Consider the following 22146-nt stretch of genomic DNA (forward strand, 5'->3'; position numbering starts at 1 on the left):
CTGTGAGGCCGGATTCTCTGCACTGACATAAATAAAAAATAAATACAGATCTCGCCTCAGAGTAGAAGCGGATCTCCGCCTCTTTCTCACAACGCAGCCAGGTATCATGGAACTATGTTCAAATGTACAAGCACAGCCTTCCCATTAAGTCTCGTTTATTCTTGAAAAGCGCATGTGAACGCATTTTCTTTTCTTTTTTTATGTTCTGGCAACATATTTTGGCTAAATATGCCTTGTTTTATAAATGTGTATACAGAAACAATTTTGTTGCTTTTGTTGATGATATTCATTCATTTCATTGATAACATTGTGCTGTAATTTCATTTTCTAATAAATATGCATGATCAAGTTCAACGTGTGCTTTTATTTTGATATTCCTTATTTCCACATAAATACATTAACTCATTCAGTGCCATACCCGAGTATAGTCGGGTTTCGCCGCCAACCGTTGAGTATCAAAACCAGAGTATACTCAGGTTTTGATCCTTTGATATTTTTCCTTTGATTTCCGTTCTATACACTCAGCCGGAGCTCCCTGTGTCTCCCTGGCTCATCTGCCTACGTTGGAATTGCAATGACGATCGAATCTCACCAGGTGGCAGTATCTCCTACCTTTTGAACTAGGAGCTGGGGATATCACTTGTCTTGTGATCCACTCCGGCTGTTTCCGCCTAGGAGTGGATCACAACATAGCAATCGGTGGAAGATTTGGTGCCTCAGAGCTATTATTTTCCGTATGGTAGCCATGCCCAATATACACCAGTAATTGCGATCGCCATGGGATCGACTGGGATTTATTCATTTTGGAGTACTTTCTGACTGAGGTATGGTCTATCTTAGGTAACCTGCTGGTATTGCTTCTGTACCGATCACACTGTCGTGTTTTACTGGACGTAAATTTAAAGTGATTTGGAAGTATTTGGGGTTTCAGGCAATCAACCAGAACGATTTGGGCATATTGCATATAACGCGTCATATCTCGCGATCTATGAAAAAATACTGCATTCTTTTGGTGTAATAGCGCACAAACTACAGTATGTAGAAATTAACTGATTATAGTATGTCAGTGATGGACTATGAACAATGCCTGTCAAATGAGCCATACAATTGTCTCCAGCTAATGATACAGAACACACGACTGGTCTGCAAACATCGCTAAAATGGTCAATAACGCTGGCACCATTGAGTACAGATGGGGAAAGAGGGTGGCGCCCAATAACGCTGGCACCATTGAGTACAGATGGGGAAAGAGGGTGGCGCCCAATGAGTGTGTGGGTGGCCAAAAAAAATCCTAAATAAAATGGGGTTGTGGTATAAATAAGTTTGAGAACCCCTGAGCTAGAGAGAATACTAGAAAGATGACAGTGAGGCCAATGAAGTAGATAAAGTTTATTTTGGTGGCTTAAATGCAGATACTTAGAGTTCACGGTGTAGATCAAACGTTTATTTTATTTATTTTTTATCTTTTTCCCCCCTCCTTTTTTCCGATTTTTCTCCCATCCCACTGTTAGTCGTTATGCCAATTCCCAACCCCCTTCCTGGTTGTTGCTTGTTATTCGTCAGGTCTTCACTATAGGTGTTCGGAGATAACGCGGGCGGTTCCAGTTCTGGACCACCACTAAGCTCCTTTATCTTATTCCCTCTTCCTCTTGCCCCTCGGCATAGTATCCTAGTATTACTCTTGTGTTCTTTACTATTAAAGTCGAACCTGTTCAAGAGTATACCATCTCCGTCTCTGTGATTGCCTACCACAATTGGAACTCACCTACCTCCATCCTGACAGAAGACCTGACCATCAGAGTTCCATGGAGGCAATCATGGAGATGCTCCGGGCACAGGGGAGTGCGCAGGAGCGAATGGAGGGACACCAGCAGCTTGTCAGCGCCGAGTTGGTTCGGCTGGGCGGGCTCGTCAGCTCGTCGCAGGAGACAACGCATTCTGCGCTACTCACAGCCCAGCAGGCACAAGTCGAGGTGGCCGGGGTAAGGACGGCGGTGGGAGAGACGGCGTCAGGAGAGGCGGCGTTCAACACAGAGGAGAGTCAGGGAGCTTTTGGGCACCAGGAGCGGACCCAGGAGCCACGGCTACCCCCACCAGGCCGCTACGCGGGAGCACCGGAGGGATGCAGAGAGTTTATCACCCAGTGCTCACTCGTGTTCCAGCTGCAGCCACGTTCATTCCCCTCTTCCAGATCCCAGGTCGCATATATCATCACCCTCCTCACCGGTCGAGCACTCTCCTGGGCTACGGCCGAATTGGAGAGCGGGGCGTCAATCTGCGACAGTGTGGACGCCTTTACCGGGGAGTTGAGAAGAGTCTTCGATACTTCCCGAGTACTCTCGATCTTCGAGGCCGGTGGGCGGCTCCTCACCTGCCGGCAGGGCCTCCGCACGGTCTCAGATTACGCCATTGAATTTCGGATCGTGGCTCGGGAGGCAGCTTGGCCCGAAATTCCCTGTGTGGTCTTGTTCGTCAAGGGGCTCTCCGCACGGATGAGGGACGAGCTCGCCGTGCGTGAGATCCCGGAGCAGCTGGAAGTGCTCATCAACACCGCCATACGGATGGACAACCGACATCAGGAGAGAGAGAGGGAGCGTGAAACTACTACCCAGGTACGTGTCCCTTCTCCTCCCGGTGTTGATACTTTTCTGCATTACACGAGTGGGTCACTGGGTGATGAATCCATGCAGCTTGGGGGCGCTGTCGCTCTCAGACGACGAGCGGCGGCGCTTCATCGAGGAGCGACACTGTTTCCGGTGCGGCCGCACAGGTCATCGATTCGGCAGCTGTCGGGACCAGGCCGGCTCAACTCGGCGCCAGTCGGGAAGGGGAGGTGCTCCGCTGGGCCTTGAGAGGGCGCCAGCAGGTGGGCTCACCCCAGCACTACCATCAGACACACGTACATTTTTGGAGGTGGCGGTTAACTGTGGGGGTGACGTTAGGGGAACTAAGGCTCTCATTGACTCAGGGGCGGCGGGCAATTTTATTCACTTGGGGTTGGTGAGGGAATGGGGAATCCCGGTTGAGGAGTTGGGGGTTCCTATTCCCATCTACGCCCTGGACGGTCAGCCCCTGGGCAGTGGGAGCGTCACTCAGCGCACTGTTCCTGTACACATCCGGGTGGCGGGTGGGGGGTGGGAGTGGGATAAATTATTTGTTATTGTCTCCCCCTATTCTGTTGTGGTGTTGGGTCATCCCTGGTTGTCTTCGTGTATACGTCATATTAATTGGAGCTCGGGCAAGCTTTCAACGGAGGTCGACGTGAAGTCGGTCGTCGGCGAGAGTTTGTCCATTCCCTCCCCCCCCCCCCCCCCCCCCCCTCTTCTCTTTTGTCTCCTTCTTCTCTCTCCAGGATGGTGGGGAGCGTCGCAGATTCTGTTCTACCCTCTAATCCCGATTTGATAGGGGTCCTGAGATCTATTGGGACCTAGCGGACGTTTTTAGCAAAACGCGTGCTAAAGCACTACCGCCTCATAGATCATACAACTGTCCCATTAATCTCCTACCCGGTACCTCCCCGCCTCGCGGGCGAATTTTCTCTCTCTCACGCCCCGAGACCTTGGCCATGAACACCTACATTGAGGAGGCATTGCTTGCGGGGCACATACGTCCTTCCACATCCCCTGCCGGCGCTGGCTTCTTCTTTGTTGGTAAGAAAGATGGGGGTCAGCGTCCGTGCATTGATTATAGGGGATTGAATGACGTTTCCATCAAGAACCGATATCCTTTACCTCTCATGGACACTGCCTTTGAGTGCTTACAGGGGGGCGCAGGTCTTTTCTAAACTTGACTTACGTAATGCATACAATCTGGTCAGGATTAGAGAAGGACACGAGTGGAAGACTGCATTTAATACGCCTAATGGTCACTATGAGTATTTGGTCATGCCCTTTGGTTTGGCTAATGCTCCGGCAGTCTTCCAAGCCCTGGTTAACGACGTGCTGCGAGATTTGATTGGGGTGTCGGTGTTTGTTTACCTAGATGATATCCTAATTTTTCTCGCGATATGGTGCAACACCAACTGCACGTTCGAGAGGTGCTAGACCGTCTCCTCAAGCATCAACTATTCGTTAAGGCTGAGAAGTGTGTGTTTCACACTGATACCGTTTCCTTCCTGGGCTTTGTGTTGACGAAGGCTGATCTGCGCATGGATCCGGCCAAGGTGAGTGCAGTCTTGGACTGGCCACGGCCTTCGTCGCTCAAGGGGTTACAACGGTTTTTGGGCTTTGCTAATTTTTACAGGCGCAACTTTAGTGCCTTAGCCAATCCGTTAACAGCTCTCACTAAGTCCTCTCTCCCTGGCTTTGAATGGTCGCCTAGGGCAGAGTCGGCCTTCTGCGACCTCAAACGTCGGTTTACCTCCGCTCCTGTATTGATCCGCCACGATGCAGAGGTTCCGTTCATTGTGGAGGTGGATGCTTCTGACATCGCGGTGGGGGGGGGTGCTCTCTCAGAGATGCTTAAAGGATGGGAAAGTGCACCCGTGTGCTTTTTTTTCTCGCCGTCTGTCACCAGCCGAGCGTAACTACGACGTGGGTAATCTGGAGTTATTGGCTATCAAATTGGCACTGGAGGAATGGAGACATTGGTTGGAGGGGGCGGCACATCCTTTCATTGTTTGGACCGATCATAAGAACTTGGCTTACATCCAAGGGGCTAAACGCCTTAACGCTCGCCAGGCCAGGTGGGCGTTATTCTTCACAAGATTTCGATTTACCATCTCCTATAGGCCCGGTTCCAAGAATATCAAACCTGACGCGTTCTGGTGGCCGACAGTGGAGGGGGATACGCGTTCCTTTGTGGCGGCCTGCCCGGTGTGCGCGCGCAGTAAGACCTCTCGCCGTGCACCAGCAGGTCTCCTCCGGCCGCTTCCTATTCCTAAATGGCCCTGGTCGCACATATCCCTGGACTTTATTTCTGGCCTCCCCCTTTCGGACGGGTTCACCGCCATTTTGGTGGTGGTGGACCGGTTCTCTGATACGGCTCACTTTGTTCCTCTCCCCAAGCTTCCATCGGCCCGAGAGACTGCTGATCTGGTGATACAGCATGTCTTTCGGGTCCACAGGCTTCCAGTCGATATCGTGTCGGACCGGGGTCCTCAGTTCGCCTCCAGGTTCTGGAAGGCGTTTGCCGCCGGTCTCAGCGCCTCCGTCAGCCTTTCGTCTGGGTTCCATCCGCAGTCGAACGGGCAGACAGAGCGCGTCAACCAGGACCTGGAGGGGGTCTTGAGGTGTTATGTTGCCGGTTGCCCGGCAACGTGGAGTAGGAGGTTGGCCTGGGCTGAGTATGCGCATAATACCCTCCTCTCCTCCTCTACCGGTATGTCTCCCTTTCAGTGTCAATATGGTTTTCAACATCCTCTGTTTCCCGAGCAAGAGCAGGAGGCGGAGGTGCCCTCGGCCCAGGCACATGTGGCTCGCTGCCGCAGGACGTGGAAGCGGGTCCGGGCGGCGCTGCAGAAGGTTTCTGTTAGTACCCAGCGGCAGGCTAACCGCAAGCGTCGTCCGGCTCCGGTTTACCGTCCTGGGCAGCGGGTTTGGCTTTCCACCCGGGATCTCCCTCTCCGGGTGGAATCCAGGAAGCTGGCTCCTCGCTTTATAGGGCCCTTTAAAGTGGTGCGTCGGGTGAATCCTGTGGCTTACAGGAGTCCGACGTTTCATGTGTCCCTGTTGAAGCCATTCCTCTCATCGCCCTTGGCCCCGCCACTGCCTACGGTTCCTCCGCCTCGGTTTATTGGTGGTCAGCCCATTTACACGGTGCGGAGGATACTGGGTTGTAGGCGGAGGGGTAGGGGGTTTCAGTTCTTGGTGGATTGGGAGGGGTACGGGATAGAAGAGTGTTCTTGGGTGCCTCAAAGGGACATTTTAGATCCCAGCCTGATCGTTGATTTCCGGCGGCTGAATCCCGAGGCCCCCAGGTGAACGTCTGGTGTCGTTCGTCGGGGGAGGGTACTGTTACGTTCTGGTTACTGACTACGGTCGGGAACCACCCACCATTCTGTCATCTGTCACCTGACTACTGTCACTTGTCTTTCCTGTCATTTAGTGCTGTCAATTAGGGGTTTGGTTCCTGATTGGCTGTCACGGGGGTGTGTGTGGAATGTTGGTATTTGGTGTCTATTTAACCTTCCTTCCTTCTGCTTGTTATTCGTCAGGTCTTCACTATAGGCGTTCGGAGATAACGCGGGCGGTTCCAGTTCTGGACCACCACTATAAGCTCCTTTATCTTATTCCCTCTTCCTCTTGCCCCTCGGCATAGTATCCTAGTATTACTCTTGTGTTCTTTACTATTAAAGTCGAACCTGTTCAAGAGTATACCATCTCCGTCTCTGTGATTGCCTACCACAATTGGAACTCACCTACCTCCATCCTGACAGTCCAGGACCCACCCATCAGCTTTCCCACCCCTAACACTGCCAATTGTGTTAGTATGAACGACCAGCCAAGCTGATAGCAACGCCGAGAGCTGGATTCGAACCCAGCGTCTCCAGCGTTGATGGCGAGCGCCTTGCCCACTACACCACCTAGCCGCCATAGATCAAAAGTTGATGTAACTTTTTTACCAATCTGTATTAGAGAGTCTCATCAGATACGGTATTACAGCTTCGTTCGGCAACCTGTCTGTACAACTAAAGTCCAAACTGGTCCGTCTGATGCAGACTGCATGGAAGATCATAGGGGTGAAAGGTCACCCATCCTTGCAGTCTATTTTTTAACAGGCTACTCTAAGGCAAGCCAATAGAATTGTCTTGGACCCCTCCCATGTTTTACATGCAGAGTATGAGCTACTGCCCTCTGGGAGGAGGTTTAGAGTTCCACGCTCTAGACCATAGGTGTCAAACTCACGGCCCGCGGGCCAAATGCGGCCCGCCACGTCATTTGATGTGGCCCCCCAAGAGCTCTGGTAAAAAAAAGATTTTTTTTTTTTTTTTTTTTTTATTAGTCTTGGGTTAAAAAATAGCGGTGTTAAAATAATTGTGGGTTAATGCGTTAATAAAGCTTTGACAGCCTTAGTTATTACACATTCTTACACATACATGTGTGTTGAACATCTGAGGTATTGATGAAGTAACAAAGGAAAAAAGCCAAAAGCACTTACTCCTCAGACATTCTTTGACAATTTTAGCCCAAAATACAAAAAAGATCCAGGCGGAATAGGTAACTAAGGGTTCAAGAAATATTGTCTGAACAGTCAGATGCAAGCTGGCTGTGTGACATAACCGAGCATCTCGCTCAATTGAATAAGAAGCTGTAGGGACGCAGACAAGTCCCACCCAAAACTTGACCAATATAGTTGTGAACTGAGACAACCCTTATTTTGTTATTTTTGAGTACAGTTACAGTTGTGTGTTCATGCAGACACATAATAGCAATTTCATTACGAATTGAAAATGGGGGACCCTGATGTAAACAAGTCGAAAGTCTTTCTCTGGTCTGCATCCCCTTAACAATTGTGTGTATTGAGCTGTACTGTACTGTACCCATTCTGCAATCTGTTAATTAAAGTTAATTAACTATCTTCCATTAGTTGGATGTATGGCCTCTGCAAGGTTGTGTGCAGCCATTTGTTTTTGTAACATCTGCTACATCTGTCCCACGTGTTCTTTGCAGCTCACAGGTGTTAGTTCTGCCCCTCTTGACTGTGACAAAAAGGTTTTGAACAAACTTAATGTCATAGCTTGTATTTGATGATATTCTTCTTTGTTACTTACTTGAATGGTTTGATCATTGATTGATGGAGTAATATGGGGTTCTGATAAACTAAAATTATTTGTTAAAATAACATAAGCTAACATATATTTTTACATCTATGCAAATGCATATGCAATATGTATAACTTGAATAAGTAATAAATACAGAAACAACATGTTTAACAATATGTAAATGAGTAGCTACATTTATTTTACATTACATTAACATTTATACGGTCTTTGGCCCTTTGAGGGCAACCATAATGCTGATGTGGCCCTCTGTGAAAATGAGTTTGACACCCCTGCTCTAGACTAAACAGGTTTAAAAACTCCTTTATTCCGATCTCAGTTAAACTTTTAAATAGTGCCAGATAAATGGCCGGCAATTATCAAATAACCGATATTTGGTCGTTATATTATAGATACTATTACTATATATATATGTGGTGTTGCCAGACATCCAGCTGTGCAGGTACTTTATTGTTATTGTATTTTTTATAATGTTTATCTCCTCTGTTTGGAGTCAGTTGCGTCATGTCTGTATGTATGTGTCTGTGGCTGCAGTATGGGTGTAAGCCCAAGACTAATTTCCCAGCTGATGGGACAATAAAGTGACTCTTGACTTGACTAGCTACCGTGTTTGTTTTAAAATTTACCCAAGGTTACTAGGGTTTAGTCGCCGAAGTGGAAGTGAACAACTGCAACGGCTTACAAAGGGACCAGTGGTCATGGAACTTCTGCATTAACATCGTCAAATTCAGAAAGGGAAATAGGAATTCTCCACGTCTCGATGCTAGTCATTGAGATCAGCGTGCGCAGTCCAGACCAGGAAGATGGCTTGTATGTGGGCAGTGGCATATGGCATTGTGCATGTTTGTGGATCTTTTGCCCATGTTTGCACATCTTTACTCCCATTGAAAACCTACGGCATACAGAGATGAGTCCCGCTCTACTGTCTTCTTCTTACAATATCCCCATGATACGACCACGGTTTACAAGACAAGCATTAGCTGTGTTACTCTATTTCAGTCTTTCTTACTATTATTTATGTGTCAAAGTTCACTGACCTGTAATGACCCCGGCGGTGATGTAGAGCTCCGCGATGGAGTTGGTGAACGAGCTGGCCGCCATTCCAACCCCACTCAGTACTCCTCCCAGCATGACCGTCGCCCGGCAACCATATCTTCCCACCAACACACTGCAGAAGGGGCCTGTAAATGTAATGCACTTAGCTAAATACATACTGTTGCATAAAAGGACAAACACTTGTACAGACGTGGCACAGGTTTCCTTAATCCAACCACCCTTTTTGCGCAACTGATAGCAAGTCAAGCTGTAGCAAGTTTTCTTGAATAAAGTCCTACTCTCTCTCATGAACAAGCACAGCCGCGCCACTGACTCAGTTGTTCGGTAGACCTGTGTAGGGCCTGCCCTATAATGCTCCATGTTGGAGTGCACAAGGGTTAGACATCCTGTCAAACCTCCCTTATCAAACAAAGAGGGGAAAAGTCGATTATCATATCCTTGCCTTATTAACTGGGTTTCTAGTATGTAAACATACTAGAGGCGGCCAGTCGATGTGAATCTCATGTATCCAACACAAAGTACCACTTGTGTCATACAGTACCATAAAGTTATGGCTCTCATAACAATCACATTCTATCAGAGTGAACTACAGAGCTGCAAAAAGCTCCATAACTGGAACCACCAGTGTGCTCTATGGGTTTAGGTAACACATTTATCTTGGAACTGGGTTATATCATGACAGTTCTCTGGTCTTTTTGTCCCCCACACTTCTCAATCTCATGCATAGTACAGAATGCTCTACATTAGACTTCTGAGAGGAAGGAAGTTCTTAGAGAGATAGTGGCTTGTACACATTTCTGAGGGCCAACAAATTTGAGTGTCAATAAAAAACAATATGAAAACAGGCACATCTTTAACACATGATCGCCTGACTCTGTTCCCCTCAAGCAAAACATGTGACCTTTAAATAATGTGTGATGAACAGTCAGAAACCCTATTGAGGCCCCCTTTGGTTCCACAATAATTTCCTCTATGACTGTAGCCTCCAGTGAAAATGAACGATTATCTACAATAATAATACAATAATTCTAGAACGCCACGGTTATCCAAGATTGTAATAGCAGTTATATAGATTTAGTGTGAAGTTAGCATAGTGACGACACAATGGTGTAGTGGTTAACACTGTCGCCTCACAGCTAGAAAGCCCTGGGTTCGATTCCCTCTTGGGGACCAGGTTGCCATGTTGCCAATTACCCAGGTGGGGTATCTCCCGGGCCTTTCTGTGTGCTCGCAAGGGTTTCCCCTCCCGATAAGATAAACACAATGGAAAAACATGCACAACAGATCTCTAACGCTGTTGCGTCCCTGACGAAGACGGACAGGAGCACTTGGATTGGTCCCCGGGCGCGGCGCACGCTGCAGCCCTTGTCTGCTCCCGACGGGATGGGAGGTGCCGAGAACATTTCGTCAGCGACTCAGTGCATGTGTGTGTGTATTCCTGTGGGTCGCCCATTGCATGTGTGTGTGTGTTAATCTGTTGACAAATAAAGACTTCTACTTCTACTACTTCATATTGGTTGTTAGGGTTTAAACCTTGATTCACACGCTATTCTTAAATTGCCGTTTCCTGGTTTCAAAAAGCACAAAATAAATATATGTACAGCTGTTTTAGTTGCATAGTAAAATGACTGAAGCTAATCTCAATCTTTCGCCAGAGGCTGAGAGAGAGATCATTCTTCCAGAACCAGATAGTGAGGGCACTGCTGAGGTCTATGTTTACAACATACTTTACCTAGTCTCGGGACACCAGACCCAAATCTCAGCCTGTAAAACCTATAGGATGTAGATCGATGAATGTTTTCCAAAGGTTCTGCTGAACGAAACGTCATTCTTCAAGTCTTCCATAAGAAACATTAAAATTGGTCATGGCGTATGGGTAAAATTGACCTGGGCAACATATGAACAATTAAATAGCCTTTATTAAAATGGCTTCATACAGAATCAAATCAAATCAAATCAAATTTATTTATAGGGCCCGACAACACACGTTAATGTCCCCATGGGCCGTACAGGTCTTCTTTAAACAAGTCAAGAAGACAACATAACAATAAGTCAAGAACAGAACAAGAACACCATAGGGTCCAAAATTTTTTTAGATGAATGCAAATAAATGAAAGAATGCAAGCACTCCCAGACATACCCCACGCGAAGGTAAGGAAAAACTCACTAAAACCTAACAATAGGGAAAAAAAGCTCCACAGGCAATGTGGAGGAGAGAAACCTTAGAAGGGCCGTTCAAGGGGGGATCTCCCTTCTTAGATGTCGGTGATAGTAGTGTTGCAGACGGACAGTTGGTAAGCATGCACTCATGTGTGTGGTGAAACACAGATGAGTGCATGCAATAGCAACTGTACATTTTGAAAAATTAAAGATAGAGCTAATAGCGATAGCAACTGAACATTTTGAAAGATTAAAGATAGAGTTGATAGCGGATCTATTTGAGGCACAGGGGCGGCGCAAGAGGGTCACGTCCTCCCGTCTTAGTCACGGGACATTCAACACTCCGGTCGTTGCTCAGGGACAGCCGGAGACAGGCTACGTTACAGCTAACGTATAGATAGATAAGGGTTCTGCAATCTCGTCTGAGGGTTGGGTTGGTTGAGTTGGTTAATTAATATTAATAACTAATAATAATTAATGAGAAAATATTATTATTTAGAGACTGTCTCATACTGTACCTCCAGCGTGAAGCACTGATGTCATAATGGAGGGTACCCAGGAAGTCTCGCTGTTGGTGGCCTGGAACTCCTCCTGTAGGTCTGTGTAGAAGATCCCCATGCAGGACGGGAAGGCCAGGGTGAGAGCCAGGACCATGATAGTGGCGACCAGCACCACCCAGCCCCAACCTCCATCGGGAGCAGTGACTGCCCCAGGCATAGGCACAGAGTTCCGGGGTTCGTGGTCTCTCTTCCCAGCCTCCTCGGAGCCACAGTCGTTGGCCTCTCCTCCCATCTCCTCCTGACCCGTGCCGTTAGACTGTTTGACCACCTTGGTGGTCTCCATGCGGACGCAGAGGTCAGTTGATCCTCTGTTTCCATTCCTCCTATTCATTTTCTATGGGGAGGGTTTGGGTATAGTTCCCCTGGAGTAGCTTGCCAGGGTGGACTACAGCTACAGATATCACCCATGTCACTGTATCCTTTTCACCTACAAGGGCACCTGTGATGACAAGACAAATAATGTAAAATTATATCTATAACATTTACATTTAGTCATTTAGCTGACACTTTTATCCAAAGCGACTTGCAAATTGTGTACAAGTCAGCAGGAGGGGTACAGCTCTGGTGGCTAAGGGTAAGTGTGTTCATCTAGCAGTGTCAAACTTGAGTACAAAGTAGTATAAACATATTAGCATAGTAAGTAGTAGTATAGGCATAGTAGTGTACACATGGTAGCATAGTACATAATAGTAAATCAGATATTGATTGAAAAAGTGTGTTTTTAGTTGACGATGGAAAATATATTATAAGGGGTAAGATATTGATCTATGTATTTTGGCTGACAACATTCATAAAATAGCTTACTGTACAACCTGCGGAAGTGTACCAGATTAAAATTAAGTGAATATTGCGGAGATGTGCTGAATTGGGAAGAAGGGGGAGAGAGAAGTATGAAACTTGCATGCACTCGAGAAAAGTCCAGAATGAATGGCCCTCTGTGTGTGCACAAAAATGCGAATGAAAATGTACCAGGTCGATTCAGAATGTGTGGTCCATGCGTGCGCTGACGATTGTGCTAGCTGCACTAACAGGGAAGTTTGCATTGATTGATTGATTGAAAAGTTTATTAACAGATTGCAGAATGGGTACAGTACAGTAGGGCTGGGCGATATGGCCTCTAAATGATATCACGATATTTTTTGGCTATGTTACGATACACGATGTACATCACGATATTTTGACATTTCCTCTAAAGCCCTTAAAAATGCTTGATTTAGCCCTTTTTAAAGATTTATTTGTTGGCGTTTTATCGCTTTATTTCTACTGGGCAGTCCAGTAGAGAGAGACAGAGGAGGAACGGGAGACAGAGTGGGGGGAAGACATTCGGCAAATAACGGCGGGTTCGGGAGTCGAACCCGGGTCGGCCGTGCCGCGACTGAGCGTGCTATGTGGTTCGCCACTGGGGGGCGCCCCCGATTTAACCCTTTGAAGCATACAGTCACGCCAACATGACGATTAAAATAGTCCCTGCATTTGCATGTTCTTGGTATTGTATCTGATTCTAGGGCCATCTATGGATCTCAGGGAATGTATTCCCAGTGTGTCTGTTACTAGGGTTGAGTAAATAGTAATGAACCAAATGAGAATATCAATAAAAAAATGTTGTATCTTTGACTGTGAATAACACCATGCTAAAATTGACCAGACCTGACACTGACCTGGCTGAGAGAATGGCTGACTATACTGTATAGAAATGTTCTAGAAGGTTCGGTCATGACATCACCACAAATGTTCTAGAATGTTCGATGTTCTAGGATGTTCGGCTATGACATCACCACAAATGTTAAGAATGTTCAATGTTCTAGAATGTTCGTCTATGACATCATCACAAATGTTCTAGAATGTTCCACCATGACATCATACTGTGACATCACAAATGTTCTAGAATGTTCTATTATGACAATTATATAATACAATAACCTAAATATAGCTTTGGCTCCTACAAGTACTGAATTCTGCCATCCGGACACATGCAATTTGAAATATGATTATAGCATATAGAATATCAGGCATAAAATGGTTGTGTTTATTTTAATTTATATATATATACTGAATGAGTAACACATTGACCATAACTAAATGATAATGATGGACATCTTTGGCATCTTTTTATTATTGTCTATTTAAAACTGAATCAAACCATAAACAAGGTGGCCTGTTGGGATGTTAGATCCTAATGTGAAAAACAGATTTTATATGTCTCTATGTGCTCATTTTATGCCTGTCTTTTTTCTGTTGTGAAGCACTTTGAGCTGCAGTTTCTGTATGAAAGGTGCTCTACAAATAAAGTTTATTATAAAGTTTATTATTATACCTGAAAAATCTAAGCAAATTAATCAATGGAAGATGATTCAACAGAAGGTTTTGTAGATACAGTACTATGAGGGCAGACGTTCCACTCTACTGGTTACAATTACTTACTCGTGAGTAGTACGTTCGTTGATAAAGAAAAATTATGTCCACAGCCACTCCAGTGTAAAACAAAGATATCCAAATGGATGGTCCAAAGATGCACACTGACCTGGCTGAGATAATTTGCTGAATATACTGTATAGAAATGTTCTAGAAGGTTCGGACATGACATCACCACAAATGTTCTAGCATGTTCAATGTTCTAGAATGTTCGGTGATGACATCACCACAAATGTTCTAGAATGTTCAATGTTCTAGAATGTTCGGCTATGACATCATCACAAATGTTCTAGAATGTTCGACCATGACATCATACTGTGACATCACAAATGTTCTAGAATGTTCTATTATGACAATTATATAATACAATAACCTAAATATAGCTTTGGCTCCTACAGGTACTGAATTCTGCCATCCGGACAGATGCAATTTGAAATATGATTATAGAATATAGAATATCAGGCATAAAATGGTTATGCGATTAAAATGTGATTAATTAGATTAATTAATTACAAATCCTGTAATTAATTAGATACATTTTTTTAATCACCTGACAGCACTAATATATATATTTACTTTTTAATTGCATGAAACATTATGAAGTATTCTCTTATGCCGCTTTTCCACGGTCTGCACAGTACCTACTCGGCTCGGTAGTACCCCCCCATAGATATATATAAAGACGGTACCCCCCCCCCCGCCCCGGTCAGTGTAGCTGGGGCGCCGTGACGTCATCTTCAACGCGACAGAGGATTTCGACGCTAGCTATCAAGCTACTGTATTAATCCAGTGCCTTATTAGCTCAATTACGCTAGCTGCAATGCTAACCGTTAGAACGCGAGGCTACTACCAGTTCATCCACATCGGCGCCTCCATATTCCATTGACGTTTCTGAATAAAACATGTAGGGCTAACGTTTAAACTCGCGAAGCTCTCTCCACTTCTCTCACGCTCTCGTATCCCCGGCTGTCTCCTCAAAACAAACCTGTGGCGCCGCCTCTCCGTCTCTGGGTGTGTGTGTGTGTGCGCGCATGGGCGTGCGTCACGTGTAAGTTGGGGCGAGTGTGTGCATTTTTTTTTCTTTGAGAGGGAGAGACGAGAGACGGAGAGAGTAAAGGCAAGCGCTGCGCCAAAGTAAGTCATCTCAACCGCGGCGGCTTATAAACTGATGTGAGGGATTGTGAGAAACATCACGATGTCCGCGATACGTTTAAAAAGTGTATCGTTTATGAACTGTACCCGATATTTATTTAATATCGTCATATCGCCCACCCCTACAGTACAGTACAGCTCAATACATACAATTGTTAAGGGGATGCAGACCAGAGAAAGACTTTCGTCTTGTTTACATCAGGGTCCCCCATTTTAGGGGGGGACACACACACATTTTACACTGTACATTGGAATACTGACAAAGCCTTACTTGGTAATTTACTGTACAGCTAGGTTAGGACATTTGTAGGGGCCAGTTTCAAATTGCAGTCTCACGTAGGTGTTTTTTGAGAGTGTTTTTGAAAGTGGGTAGTGATTCACATTCCTTTACAGCTTTAGGTAGGGCGTTCCACATCGATGTGGCATAATTGCGAAACGTGTTTAGTCCCTTGTTTGAGCCGAATCTGGGTTTTACATGATTTGTGGAGCTCCCTCTGGTGTTGTGATCGTGGTATTCACTGACCTTCGGGAAGTATTTTGACATGTACATGGGTACATTGGTCGCGTAGTGTATCTTGTAGACCAGGCCCATTGCAAGTTGCTGTACTCTGTCGTCTACTCTAAGCCATCCTAGGTTGTCAAAGTGGGCAGGGATGAGGTGGGTTCTAGGAGTCAGGTCAAGCAGTAGTCTGACTAGCTTGTTTTGAGATGTTTGTAATTTGTTTTTTAGTGCCTTTGAGGTGCTTTGGTACCATGAGGTGCAAGCATAGTCGTAGTACCCTTGAATGAGTGCTCCTGCTAGAGTCTTCAGGGTATTCTTGTTTACCAGAGAGGAGATCCGGTACAAGAATCGCGTTCGTTGGTTGACTTTTTTTATTACATTTGTTACAAAGGATCAGATTAAACCGAATATATATATTTATTGATTGATATATATTGCATAGTATTTGTATATCGTTTGATATCCCTTGTATATTCCTTGTACATATACACGGAATATCCCTTTAGCCTAGTACAGACCATAATATTTCATTCTCCTATTGGACAGCGGTCCACAGGCGCCGGGGCCATGCCTCCAGAGTCAGGTTCAAGGCCACCGTCAAGACATGTCTGTACATGCCCGGCCTTGCCCAGGGATACGAGACAGAAATGAGGTTGGCACTAGATTGTTCGCCGTGCATATAAATATGGCGCAGGTGAATACAGAAGTAGAGTTACCCAATAAGTTGAAGCCTCACCCACGATACTCCGTGCGGTGAAGTATGGCCTGTTTGGCCCCAAATAGAGCATTGAGACCGCGTGCGAATTAATAACTGAATTGTCAGAGTTTGGCGCTATACCGTCGAGTGCGACATATTTCTATTAAGTCAGTAATAGTCTATTTGTGTATAGTGTATCGTGCGGCTAAAGTTCTACAGTGACCAGCATCACCAACGCTTCCTCGTACCAGCTAGAGTGCTTATCCAGGCTGGGCTGCTTTCATGGCGCTTTCACCCGAGGAGACCTAGACGAGAACCGTGTGGACATGTACACTGGATTAATCTACCCGACGACTACATAGCCCTTTGCGGCTGGATTATATTTGTTTTGGTCCTGTGATTTATGGAGCGGAGAATCGCCGACGCCTACACGTGTGGGATTTACCCTGTGAGGAGCCACGTCGAGTCTGCGCCTCAGAGAGCCTGAGGCCGGCTAGCTTTCTTCACTGTGGAGCTACAGTCTACGGAGAACAGCTGTATTCGTCTGTGGATCAAGAGACTATTGCACCGTCTCCTGTACTTGGAGTCTCCTTAGTCATCGTTGACCAGACTCTCTACTACCGACAGATCCTCTACCCCTGCTGGCTTACAACCGGGGGGACCCTTCCAGTATCTCCCGCTATATATTACTAGTGTACCATAGATATAATTCCCTAAGATTCAGGTTGTATAATTACCTCCTGCGTAACCAGAGAATGGACATTCATTATTGATTTGCCTACGCACATTCCTTTGCCTTATAAGCGCATCCAAAGTAAAATAGAGAAGTATATTATGTACCTTTTGCTGCAATAAATACTTAATTACCACTTTGTGTGGAACCGATTCATTGTGGGAAGTGTTCATCATATTTATATATCATGTACTGTATGGCCAGTAATTAAAGTACATAAAGCGGTAGTGGTTTAATGATACCATACTTATCAATACAGTCAGGGAATTGTACCCCTCAGTTACAACATTGGATGCCATTTTGTCACAGGAAAGATTAGCCTCTAGGATGGAACCCAGGTAGGTAATTTCATCTTTCCTTGTGATAATATTGTCACCCACTGTAACCGAGAAGCCGTCGGTCTTGCTGAGTTTGTTATTTGAACCGAAGAGAATGGACTCTGTTTTGCCCATGTGTAATGATAGTTTGTTGTCGGCGAGCCATATGCAGATTTTGCCTAGTTCCGAGCTGAGGGCTTTTTCAACCTGTAACTTGTTCTTGTCAGAGACCAGCAGGGCTGAGTCGTCCGCAAACAGGAACAAGTTGCAGTCACAAGCTGACGACATGTCATTTGCATAAATTAGGAATAGTAGCGGTCCTAGTATGCTTCCTTGTGGAACACCACAGCTCACTGTGAGGGGGGGGGGGGGGGGGGGGTAGGGTACCGTTTACCTCCACCATCTGTTCCCTCCCCTCCAGGTAGGATTGTATCCAGCTCACTGATAAACTATCAAAACCATGCACAGAATGTTTGTGTAGTTCTCTCTGTCTTCCAGCATGGCTGCCTGTAACATAGCAACCACTGTTTTGGACACATTTCTGAGGGCCAACAAATTTGAGTGTCAATTTGTAGCTGTGTCGATATGTTTCAAGTTCAAGTTCAAGTTTCAAGTGTGAGAAAGTGAGAAATATATCAAAAAAAAATCGCGTCATTACTGGATCGTGTAAACAGGTAAGTCACACTAGAAAAGTAATATCATGTTTTCCCAAGGTTTTACATACACTGCACGACATACATTTGCAGGCTTCTAGATCGTTTACAGGCATTTGAGTTAGTAGTTGATCAATAGCAAGACACATTTGGCAACTACACCGATGACATTGCTTAGAATTATTATTGTTATTATTTCTTTAACTTTTCCTCTCATTATGAACCACAAACATAGCCTTTCCTCCACGTGGCAACAGCCTAAATTAGTTGTAGAATCTCTTTAAATCATGATCGACCGACACGTACCTTTCCCCAGGCACGCATCCGCCTATCTTCGTGTCCCGTTAATTCGGAATTTACATAATACAGGGCTAATCCTCTCACAGCGATTGTTAATATGAACAAATGCATGTTTATATTCATGACTGATTTGTTATAATAATCATAATAATGAAGGCATTGGCGTTAATATTGTCAACATAACGTCACCGGTTCAGCAAATTCAGATTAAACGGGAACTGAAGCAATTTCAAAATAATTTACATATAACAATCGTTCGCCAATACATGGCGCAAAATTATTTTACCTTCTATGCGTTAGGTCTGTAGTTTACGCCCATTCCCATTTCCCACGATTGTTTTTTTCGCCCAAGGCCAGCACATCTCACAAACAGGCAGCTGGGAATCCCAGCCGTGGCTTTTTGAAGCTCTAATATCGTGTTCTCGGTGGGAGGAGACTTGGTAAAAGGCTTGGTGGGGCTGGGGCAAGACAGGAACTAAGTTGGTATGTTATTGTTAATGTAACAACAACACCCACATTTTGTAATAATCTGCTGCATTTTGTAATACACAGCTTATTATTACATATTGCGGTGGTTATTACAAAATACATTTTTAATGATGAACATGTAAAAATACGGTGCATTATGTAATAACCAACCAACATAGATGTCTTCATCTGTACATGTTAATAAGCTAAATTCAACTATAAATATTAAATAAACCAGTGTTATCACTGACTCTGATCGTAGTCACATAAAAGCAGCAACAAGATCAGCTTTTTATCATAATAATGAGCTAAGCTACCAGTTACTCTGCAGTAAATTAAGCTTCACTACACTGGCCCCCCAGATAAATGTAGCTAAGCTAAGCTACAGCAACATGACAGAAGTAGTTTGTACTACATCAAGCTATTATTATTATTATTATTATTATTATTATTATTATTATTATTATTATTATTATTATTATTATTATTATTATTATTATTATTATTATTATTATTATTATTATTATTATAAATATTTTTTATTTGTATTATTATTATTATTTTTTATTTTACATTGAATCAACTACATTCCAAGTTATTATTATTATTATTATTATTATTATTATTATTATTATTATTATTATTATTATTATTATTATTATTATTATTATTATTATTATTATTATTATTATTATTATTATTATTATTATAAATATTTTTTATTTGTATTATTATTATTTATTTATTTTACATTGAATCAACTACATTCCAAGTTAATGCTATCTCAGTGAATCAGTCAAACAGAATATTCAGTTCAATTGTTTATTAAACAATAATCTGTGCTCTCTGCTCTCACTGCTCAAAAACCAATTGGCAACAAAACAAACAAACTAGAAAGCTGTGCTCGGTAGAGCGCAAATCTCCGGCAGGCGGCATGGCCTAATAATAATGGCAATGTATGCTAAACATCTATCTAAAGCCATGAAAAAATTGTCACAGGCTGCAGGACCTCTTTTTCTGCATTAGGAGTAGCCTGCAGACTTACACACACAGACAAAAATGGTGAGGGGGAGAGAGAGAGAGAGAGAGAGAATTCAAGAGATCCAATGGAATACAATCATAAAGGCTGTCAATCATATGAGTAATCCTGCACTGTATCTGTAATGTACTTGAAGGCACATGTCTTTAAATACACTTGAAAAGCTGGTGCTGTTTTAAAATGTTATACCAAGTTATCTTTACTAAACACATACATCGCCACCTAATGTTCATTATGCCATGAAAAACAAACTGGAGCAGCTATAACGTTAATTTACAACTGCACAAAACTGGAGCAGCTATGACGTTCGCTTACACCTGCACGCACAATAACCATCTGATGTTTTCCATTAAGTGAACCACGCTCTCTGCACAGCTAGCTAGGTGACTGCTAGCCAGCATCCACATTTTCCTCATCTACAGACGTCTGTCACTGAATTATACAATAAACAATGTCCACATCCATATCATTGCTTTACATACATTTTGTGAATATTTTGAGTGCTTATTACATGCTACTGACCTGTTTGTGAACAGATCAAATAAAGAGACAGAAGATAGTTAGGCTGGTCTATATGAATTGAAAATGGGGGACCCTGATGGAAACAAGACAAACGTCTTTCTCAGGTCTGCATCCCCTTAACAATTGTATGTATTGAGCCGTACTGTATTGTACCCATTCTGCAATCTGTTAAATAAAGTTTTCATTCATTCATTCATTCATTCATGGTTCCATTGGCTTCCTGTCACAGAATGACGAGAAGCAACGCGTTCGGAAGGAACAGTTCTAGTTCCGCTGTGGCCCAACACTCCACTGCCACTTACTGGCTGAACTAAATAGTCCCTTAAAGGTTAATCATAGCAATGATGCCGGTTTATACAAAACAAATAAAAACACTAATAAAAACACTGTGACCACATTAGGGGTGTAACGGTACACGTATCCATACCGAACCGTTCAGTACGCGCTGTGTACTGAACGAATGCAACGGTACGTTAACCCTTTCTGTGCCAAACCCGGTTTTGATCCTTTTATCTTTTTTTCAATTTTCCCATTCTAAACACTCGCACGGACCTGCTTGTGTCTCCCTCTGCCTACATTAAAATTGCAATGACGATCGAATCCCGACAGGTGGCAGTATCGCCTACCTTTTGAACTGGGTCTCTAAGATGTCTCTCAGTGCCTCTGTGCCTCTGGCTGCAGGAATCCCCTCCCCCTCAAAGTGAATCAGCACACAGCCATCTGTCGGAGATTTGATCGCCTATTGTTTCCCGTATTATAGCCATGCCCAATGCACACGAGTAATGGCGATCGCGATGGAACTACTGGGATTATTCATTTTGGAGTACCTTCTGACTAAGGTAAGGTCTATTTTAGGTCTATTTTACCGAACCTAAAACATGCTTTTGTATTGATCACAGCATCGTATTTTACCGAACCTAAAACATGCTTTTGGTAACGATCGCAGCTTCATAAAACGACCCCCCCCCTTGATGATTTTGTGAAGAAACATCTATATATGGTATATACCTTTGATTTGGAAATAATATAGTTTTCAGGCGAGCAACCCGAACGATTTGCGCATATGCATATAACACGTCATATCTCGCGATCTAGAAAAAAATACTGGATTATTTTGAAAAGTGTTGGACTATAAATAGTGCCTGTCAAATGAGCCATACTATTGTCTCCATAGCTATAATATAGAATATAGGATGGGTCCGCAAACATTGTGAAAATTGTCAATAACGCTGGCGCCATTGAGTAAAGATGGGAAAACAGCGTGCCAGTCAATGAGTTAACGGAACGCACGCACATAACTTTATATAAAAAAATTCAAGTTCACCCCTTCCCAAAATATAATTTGTGCAAAGTGCCAGGTGTTCATTCAACCCACGCACAACACTGAGAGCTTACCTGTAATTTAGCATAGCCTCATAGTGTGGCGAACACACACACACACCCTCTCTCTCTCTCGTGCGTGAGGTGGAAGGGGCTGTCTCTCGGAGATCAAATTAATTATATGAAACGGGACCTGCATGATGCTTTTTTTCTCTATTCAATAACGTTTTACCCTGAGGGCTGATTTACAATAAAGTTCTAAAACAGAAAAGTAGGCTACTTACATTCTTGACGCTAGAACTCCAGCTGTAGTTTACATAGCTTGCATAAAACTGTCTCAAGGTTCCACAAGTTAATCAAAATCCGAAGTATTTCCAACCGGGGCTTGAGATGCTCAGACAGAGTGCAAACCACTGTCTTCTGGTTGTTGTTGTTGTTGTTCATTATTACTCGATTATTTTATTATTACATGTTGTTCAGCTCAATGATGTTTCCTATCTGTCAAGCAGCGCATTCAGGGGCACCGGGGGCTGGT

The 22146-nt window shown here is 44.2% G+C and overlaps 1 protein-coding gene across 1 annotated transcript in view; it reads right to left on the reverse strand.

Moving 5' to 3' along the window:
- slc16a5a (solute carrier family 16 member 5a) overlaps positions 1–18654 on the reverse strand; it is a 51076-nt gene extending 32422 nt beyond the window's left edge. Inside the window, exons 1-3 of the mRNA XM_084323239.1 lie at positions 18549–18654; positions 11455–11935; positions 8758–8901 (exon numbers count right to left, since the gene is read on the reverse strand). Coding sequence (XP_084179365.1) covers positions 8758–8901; positions 11455–11827 — 517 coding nt within the window. The 5' untranslated portion in view covers positions 11828–11935; positions 18549–18654. The remainder of the gene's footprint in view (positions 1–8757; positions 8902–11454; positions 11936–18548) is intronic.
- Positions 18655–22146: the final 3492 nt, after the last annotated feature.

Source organism: Notolepis coatsorum, assembly GCF_963971535.1.
Source record: "Notolepis coatsorum genome assembly, chromosome: 10".
NCBI classification, from domain to species: Eukaryota; Metazoa; Chordata; class Actinopteri; order Aulopiformes; family Paralepididae; genus Notolepis; species Notolepis coatsorum.